Source organism: Mustela erminea, chromosome 2, assembly GCF_009829155.1.
Source record: "Mustela erminea isolate mMusErm1 chromosome 2, mMusErm1.Pri, whole genome shotgun sequence".
Taxonomy (NCBI): Eukaryota; Metazoa; Chordata; class Mammalia; order Carnivora; family Mustelidae; genus Mustela; species Mustela erminea.
This window is the reverse complement of record NC_045615.1, coordinates 58,411,585-58,419,965: the sequence shown is the minus strand read 5'-3', so window position 1 is coordinate 58,419,965 and position 8,381 is coordinate 58,411,585. Positions and strand designations below refer to the sequence as shown.

Genomic DNA, 8,381 nt, shown 5'->3' with positions numbered 1-8,381 from the left:
GATTTTATTTATTTATTCAAGAGAGAAAGATGGGCGCCTGGGTGGCTCAGTGGGTTAAGCTGCTGCCTTCGGCTCAGGTCATGATCTCAGGGTCCTGGGATCGAGTCCCGCATCGGGCTCTCTGCTCAGCAGGGAGCCTGCTTCCTCCTCTCTCTCTGTCTGCCTCTCTGCCTACTTGTGTTCTCTGTCAAATAAATAAATAAAATCTTAAAAAAAAAAAAAAAAGAGAGAGAGAAAGAGAATGCGAGTTACCAGGAATTGGGGGAGGGGGGAGCAAAGGGGGTGGGAGAGAGAATCTGAATCAGACTCTATGCTCAGCTCACCACAGAGCCCGATCCCATGACCCCAAGATTAGGACCTGAGCCAAAATCAAGAACCAGATGCTTAACTGACTGAGCCACCCAGATGCCCCAATAGTATGCATTGAAAGGTCCTGGATTTCTTTATAAAAAAGAAATAATATTTAGCATTGATTATAAGGGTTTCTCTTTTCATCTCATGACAACCACATGAGCTTGCTAAGGGCATTCCATGTCCTGTGAATCCTCCCTGAACCCCTTGTACAGATTAAGAAACCCAGTCATTTTTCATGTCATAATAGAAACCCATGTCATAATTCATGAAATGAAATTAGCAGTGCACTGGATATAACCACATTAATAAGATCTCAAGAACAATGTCTCGTACTGGATAAAGAGAGAAAATTGGCCGATAAAACATATAATAAATATTCAATACTCCAAGTCATGAAGGCACAAAACACCATTATCTCCCAGAATATTATATTAAAGCATCATATTTGTTTTTCATTTTTTGAAATATCCCTGGTGTTCTGAATTTATGCTTTATGTAAGCAATGATATTATGAATACTATATTTAGACAGGAGGGAGGCATGGAACTTCCATATTTGTATATACATCAGATGAACATATGGTTGTCACGTGTTACCACTATTTTTCTTTTTTAGGTGGACGAGTAAATCATAGTAACAAAAAAGAAATCATGCTTATATCAAAGACCTTACTTATGACTTTGGTAGTTTGCTATATTACACTGGTTTATGAAAGACTGATATACCCCTGTGAACCTTCCATGATATTTAACTATATCCAGAGCATGTAAAAATTAATGGACTAATGGTAAGCAGGGCTCAGAATCCAGGCCTCCTCTTTGTTCCCTGCGCGATATGCCTCAACCACGAAATGTTCATGGCCCTGACTATGGTTATGTGGCTATGGTCCCTGACTGTCTCCTGTTGTAATGTACATCAGCCTTTCTCCTAAACTGGCCAAATGTAGGCATGTTCTAGGGCGGTCGTCTCTTGACAAGACTACGATGGCACTTGATTTTTTTTAAATCGGCTCTACGATTTATTTTTAAAAATTGGGTCCCGCAGAGATGAAAACTGGTGATAGAATGGATTTTTTACCCCTTAAAAAGGAGATGAGAAAGACAATCTCCACTAATTATCCCAAGTATGTGTTTCACATCATCATTCCTTATGCCCTGTAATTCCCCAAAGCCAGGCCCATTCAGCCAAAGAGAATATTATTCAGTCTTTCATACATAGGTAAATTATTTTCTGCAGTAAAATCCCAAAGGGCTTTGCAAAATTTCAGTTAGTCGGGTGAGCGAAGAGTAACTGCTACGTTCTAGAAAGCCCAATAATCTTCCTGGCCCTTTGGGAGTACTTAGTTTACACATTTTGCCTAAGTACCTAAGGGAAATGAAATGGGTAATTTCTTTATTTCACTGGTGTAGGTTCAGAGCACTCATTATATTAATCCTAATAACTCTCCTTGGAGGCAGGTAGGTGGCCACTTCATTAATAGTGCCAACCAGATAAGGAAAGGACTCCTGATGGCTTGCCCTTCCCCTCCTCTCCCTCCCCCCAAGACAGCTACGCAGCTGCCCTGGGAGAGGGAAACAGGGGCCCATCTATTGGTCCGGAGCATACTAGCCACTGAAACAGCTTTTTAATCAGCTTAAATGGGCTTGTTTATTTCCCACTTTTCTGTTATTGAAATAGAAGTGGAAATCTGCTTTCAAACCAGCCTATCAGCATCTCCCTCCTTGGCTGGCCTGACCTTCAGGCAGTGCAGCTGCCTGAGTCGAGTTAAAAATGGACTGTCAGGCTGGCTTTAATTTCTGCTGCCCTGCCTCCCACTGATCTGTTTATCACACCCTCCTTACCCCTTCTGTTGTTGTTTTTCTTACTCTGAGTGTTTAGCCTGGACCGCTGAAACTGTTTTTCAAGGCCCTAACCTACAGATCCTTGTACACATAATCCAAAAAAGACCAGGAGCCAACACGAGATCCTTCTACTTGTACACAGTCTTCCCCTCCAGGAATCGCCTCCCTTTCCCTCCTGACCCCGCACCTTCTTCGGGAGTGACCACTCTGAGCAGACCATCTCCTATTGCACATCAAAGCAGGAGAAGGGGTAGGGGGGGCGTAGTAACTTTGGAAGAAAACCTAGTATTTGGCCTCCCGCTTATGGGTTGTGCGAGCATGTTGCGTCTGTGCACGGTCCGCCCGTACGTGCGCTCAGGTTCAAGTCTCACAGGGAATATTCCCGGCAGTTTCTGAAACTCCTCTGTATCTTCACCGCTCCAAGCCCCTTCAAGACTGCTCAGGAGCACAGGACTTGGCCAGAAAGGTCTGCCTCTTGGTATGACAACTGCTCCAGGCGATCAGGAGACCAGCCGAAAGAAGCAGCTAAGGTCCCACTAATGGTTTTGCTTAGTTTTTGGCAAACTCCCCTTCATTCAAGCTCCCTGCGCTCTGGAGCCAGGTCTAATTGGAAGAGTACCAGGTTCACCCTTCTAGCGGAGAAAACGCATTAGTCATAGATGAAACCACCTTCGGGTGCCAGAAGAGGAGTGGAAGATGAAGACCCTTCCTAAAATGCTGGAAAGACTCCAATGCGGAAAAGAGCTAAATCTGATCGCGGGCAGGAAGGAAAGATTCAGAAACCCACAGAGTGGAGTTGACTTGTTTAGAGGCCAGAACTAAATGCATAAATGATGTTCATTGAACATCGAAACAGATATTAACAAAGTTTCAGTACAACACAGGGAAGCCTCGGGTCAGGGTAATAGACAAAGGACGGAAAGCTCTCGCTGCCCGGCACAGAATCTTAACAAGAGCACCGGCGTGAGAGTGAGCGCGCGCTGGGGGTGGGGTCGCGCTGAAGAATCCAAGTCAGAAGTGGAAGCAAGTGGTCAGTTTTCAGCGGGTCGTACACCCGGAATCGCAGCCTCGGTGACCTGCGGCCCACCCAGGAAACAACAGGTGTCTACCCTGCCGCAAGCTTATCCTCAATTCCCAGCGGCTCCCCTTGGGCCGCTGTAAGTGTCTGGGTTGAAATGCAACCCGACCCTGGGAAGGGCGGGGCGCAGGGCTGGGGAGGGTGGTGCAGGTGGGCGGGCCGCTGCAGGGTGAGGAGGCTGGGCCTATAAAGCCCTCCCGGCCCCAGGGGCGATGCTGCTCAGTGGAGTGGGTGCTGCGTGGGCTGGGGGTCGACCAGTGCTTGTGTCTGCAGGTCCTTGAGCCTTCGAGGGGGGAGGTTATTGAGAAGAGTCCGTGCCTCCGTTTACCCCGCCTCTTTGCCCGCGAGCGCCCGGGTCCCAGAGAATTCACGGCAGGTGAGCGAGGCAGCGGCCTCTGGGGACGGAGTGGGGGACGGAGGGCTTTGCTGCTCCCCGCCCAGCGGTGCGTTCCGCGGGGCACGTCGGCTCTGAGTTTCGCTAACTTTGACTTAGTTTTAGGTCGTGACGGTAGCTGGCGTCTCTGCTCGCGGGGCTTTGGAAACTTGAGTTGCGGAGGCCGTTTCCTCCCCTTTGGAAATTGACTTCCTCCTCTAGTGCGCTCCTGGGACGCTGGGCGTTTTAGAAGCCTCTGCACGTCTTGCCTGCTTTTGCAAATCCGTCCTTCTTCCTTTCTTTTTCCAGCGCCCCGGAAAGGCCGTTCCGCTCCCGCGAGGGAAACAGAGCCGTTGACCATGGTTGCAACTGGCAGTTTGAGCAGTAAGAACCCGGCCTGCATTTCGGAGTTGCTGGACCATGGCTTCCACCGGGAGAGCCTGCTAAATGGTGAGCGTCTCAGCTGCCCACCTCTCTCTCCTCCAAAGGTCGCGGCGCCTGGATAGATGAGATGGGAGAGCGGGCGATGTCGCCCCCTTCCTCGATATAGGGTGTGCCGCAAAATCCCTCTGAAAAGACTTCTTTCCAAACGTTCTAGCATCTTCTGTTCATGGTAGTGAGAAACAAAAGTAGCAAAAAACAAAACAAACAAAAACCGAAGACTGCATGGTTTAGTTTTCCGCTAAGAGGGTAGTTTGGGGGTTAAAAGTTAGATAGGTTCCTTAAGGGGTTGTGAAGTTACGGTGAATTCGAAGTGTATAATTTTGAATTTTAACAACGTATTCTCCTTATAACCACTGCCATTGCTCTCTACCCCCAAATTCCCATGCGCCCATTTGCCATCAATTTTCCACTCTCCCTCTCCCCTGTCCCCAGGGAAACACTGATCTGCTTTTTGTCACCATAAATTAGTTTTGCCTCCACAGTTTCATACGAAGAGAATCATGTAATACGTGCTCTTTTGCATCTGATTTCTTTCTGCCTGCTTCATAATTCTGAGGTCCTTTAAAGTGGTTGCCTCCGCCAGTGTGTGTTCCTTTTTATTGCTGAATAGTATTCTATTTGTGGATATACCCAGTATTCTGTTTTTAATGCAGGAAGGAATTTTTTAAACAACAGTGGTGCTTTGATTTGCAATTTTAAACAGCAGTTTCTAGGCTAGCACACTGCTCTGCCACTAAGGAGCCGTGTGGCATCCGCAAATTGCCTAATTTCTTTAGGCCTTCCTCACTTAGAAGGTCAAGTGGTTGATGATCTAATTTTATAGGCCAAAGCTCTAAAATGTTCTGTCTTCAGTATAGGTAAAATACGGAGCCTTCTCACTTGGAGTACATTTGTTTCATTGAGCTGTAAAAACGAAAACAAAAACAATGACCTAACTGAATAGGTGATGTGGGGAGAGGGAGACAGTAGCCAATGAAGGTGAAGTATGCTTAGGGAGGGGTTGCCCAGTTGACTGCGTGTGTGGTGTGTGGTATGGCATCCTGCCAAGAGGTAGGATTAATTTGGAAGGTAGGTGACCAAATGCAGAGCTATCTCTTTTCCTTTGAGCGAATCTAATTTTATTCTCCTAGGACAGTTTTGTTTTGCTTGGGAAGGAAAACTACCCAGCCAGTTATAAATATCCTGGTGGACCTCAAAGGTCTTCCCTTTGAGCGATTTTTAATGAAAGAGATTGAAGCTAAAATTGGGATCCGTAGACCATTTCCATAAAGACTTTTAAAGAAAGACACAGATTCGATATTTAATATAGCTCATCAAGTTAATTTTAAGTTCATTAGTAAGGAGCAGTAGCAAAAATCCTGCATTTTACAATTACAAACACATGTAATTCTTAGAAACGAACAGTCCCTTCATCAAAAAATAAAAATAAAAATTATGACCATTTTTATTCCCCAAGTGAAGCCTGTTCTCTGTGAAACAAAATTAGAAAACCCTCAGAGCAAGTAAGGGAGCAGGAAAGAAAAGACAGTCACTGGTGTTCTAGGAAAACCATATATAGATTTTTGATCCAGTCTGTAAGACACATGTACATTTAAAGGAAAAGGGTCCAACCTATTTATCAAAACTTCATAGATGCATTTTCAATCTCGGAGAGGTTCAGTGACTTGCCCTGTTACCCAGCTAGGCAGCCCCAAAGTGAAGTCTGCTGACTCCCCTACAAATATGAGCAACAGGCATGTTGTTCATATGACATGGTAGATCGAAATAGCCCGCTTTGCTGTCTTGGTGTGCTTTACCTGCTCTGGGATTTCTTTCTTTCTTCCCTTCCTTCATCTCGAACTTCCGCTTCCTACAGATTTTGACTACTGGGATTACGTTGTTCCAGAACCGAACCTCAATGAGGTGATGTTTGAGGAGACAACTTGCCAGAGTTTGGCGAAAATGCTGGAGAACTGTCTGTCCAAATCAAAGCAGACCAAACTCGGTTGTTCTAAAGTTCTCGTCCCGGAGAAACTGACCCAGAGGATTGCTCAGGATGTCCTGCGGCTGTCCTCCACGGAGCCATGCGGCCTGCGAGGTTGCGTCATGCACGTGAACTTGGAAATCGAAAACGTATGTAAAAAGCTGGATAGGATTGTGTGTGATTCGAGCGTGGTGCCCACGTTTGAGCTGACCCTTGTGTTTAAGCAGGAGAACGGCTCGTGGACTAGCTTCAGGGACTTTTTCTTCAGCCGAGGGCGCTTCTCCTCTGGCCTCAAGCGAACTCTGATCCTGAGCTCAGGATTCCGACTCGTGAAGAAAAAGCTTTACTCCTTGATTGGAACCACAGTCATTGAAGAGTGCTGAAGAGCAGAGATTTCAAAGGTCCTTTTTATGATTGGGTCCTTAACACTACGCAGCTGCTCCAAGAGAGTCATTTAGTCACCCTGCCTGCTCTCTACGAAAAACCCCAAACTGAGTCATCTCCCTTACAGGCTTCATATTTACGGCAACCCAACTAAAAGGCTGAGTTCATGGTTTTTGAGAAAGGACCAGAGAACGTGTACATTTTTTTGCCTATATCACATGTTTTTACAAAATGGCATGGAATAAAAGAAGCAGTCCACTTTAGTTTTATATTTGACCTTGCTTTTTCCAGGTAGTCTTGCTAAATAGACGATAAACCAAATGTGTGTAATTCAATTTTCATATGGCTTTTTTTTTTTCTGTATGTTTTAAGCATAATCCTTTCAATCACAGAAACCTCATGATGCTTAGTCTGTCAAAACTTCCAGAAGCCCACACCGCTTTCCTGCCCCTACTCAAATACAAAGGGTTCCTAGACTGGAGGTTAGAACTTTGTGGGTGAATGTAATTAAAACTTCACCCCATGCAAGAGTGATATATAAGAAATGCCGGAGCAAGAACAGAACTACTTCTGTGTTTCTTTGCATTTTCTCTATGCTTCTGTTTTAGAGGTGGCAAAAGGCTGGATTGTCATCCATGTAACCACAGTATTGTTTAAAATAACTGTATGGTACATTACAAGCTTCCTATTTCTAGTTCTCAAATACTCCCTGTTATCTTTAAGCTAGAGAAGTGGAAAGGGTTGAACAGATTTTTTTTGCATACAGTTAATCACTCTTCCTTCCCCTGAGGGCATGGTGACTGTGTCAGGGGCTGGGGAGTGAGTTCTCAGATCTACTTCCTTTCTCATTCATTTGATAATCTAGCTGCTTTTCATTATCGCAGATGCTTACCTTCAGAGGAAGCATCTCACCTGTTCAGTGTTATCTGGCTCTGATCTCTCCTGGGAACTGAGGGGTTTCTCCTTAACCTGAATCTTCAAAGGAGATCGTAGGTACATGTTACCATTTTCTTGATCAACATGGGCCTATTTATAAAGTCTTCTCTGGCTAAGGATAGCTCGTGTACAGTACAGACCAGGGAATGAAATTCATGGCCTAGATAACCAGTTTTCTTCAGCCTTGGAGGCGTGTCCCTTGGGAACAAGAAAGGCCTGATTTTTTTTTTCTTGTTCCTCCTAGGTAGGTCCTTAGCCATTCTTGTTTTATGTTAATGAGAGAACGTAGCCTCCAGACTGCAGTATTCAATACAGCAAGGCCCTCATATTTTTGCTGTAAATCACAGAGAAGGATCTCGATCAGGTCTCCTGCCCAAATTATTAGTACCACTTTAGGTGCCTGAAGCCAGGGTTATAGGGACAAATGTCTTCATCCTGGTGTTGCTCAAAAGCGGGTGTGATCCTGTTACAGATCCTATATATGACCTACAATTTCACAACTCAAATCAAGCAGTCTAAGCAATCTAACTCTTCACCTGTTTGAAAAGATAAGGTAAGGCAGATTCTTACAGGACTGGGCCTGGAGCAGCCAACCTCGTTTGCATGTCTGTTACTGTTTCAGGCTTAAAAGTCACCGTGATTCTGTGGGCCTGGCTTCTCTGGCTTGGATGTAGAACCATTGTCCTTCCACTAACAGTCGTCATTGGCTCTTGTCTTTTGTGCTCACAAAATACTGATGGCTTATGGAGATTCTTAAATTAATATTCCTGTTAAAGGAAATTAAAGTTTGTCTATTTTTGACAATAAAGCATCATATATTTTTAATTTTGTTATCTTCTTTGTCTTGAATGAGTTTATGAAATAATCACCTGAAAATGTATCTGACAATATTTGAGAAGATGACAAAACAATTAGCCCTTTTTGACAGGGCTCTTTTTACCCTTACTTATAATATTCCTATTGTATTTATCACATGTGCATATGTATCAATAGTGATTTGCCTCATAA

The 8,381-nt window shown here is 44.7% G+C and overlaps 1 protein-coding gene across 1 annotated transcript; it reads left to right on the top strand.

The window, feature by feature from the left end:
• Positions 1-3,463: 3,463 nt before the first annotated feature.
• Positions 3,464-8,165, top strand: DDIT4L (DNA damage inducible transcript 4 like). The gene is made up of 3 exons (XM_032333001.1): positions 3,464-3,649; positions 3,956-4,096; positions 5,946-8,165. The coding sequence occupies exons 2-3, from the start codon at positions 4,006-4,008 to the stop codon at positions 6,434-6,436; spliced, it is 582 nt and encodes a 193-aa protein (XP_032188892.1). The 5' UTR covers positions 3,464-3,649; positions 3,956-4,005; the 3' UTR covers positions 6,437-8,165.
• The last annotated feature ends 216 nt before the right edge of the window (positions 8,166-8,381 follow it).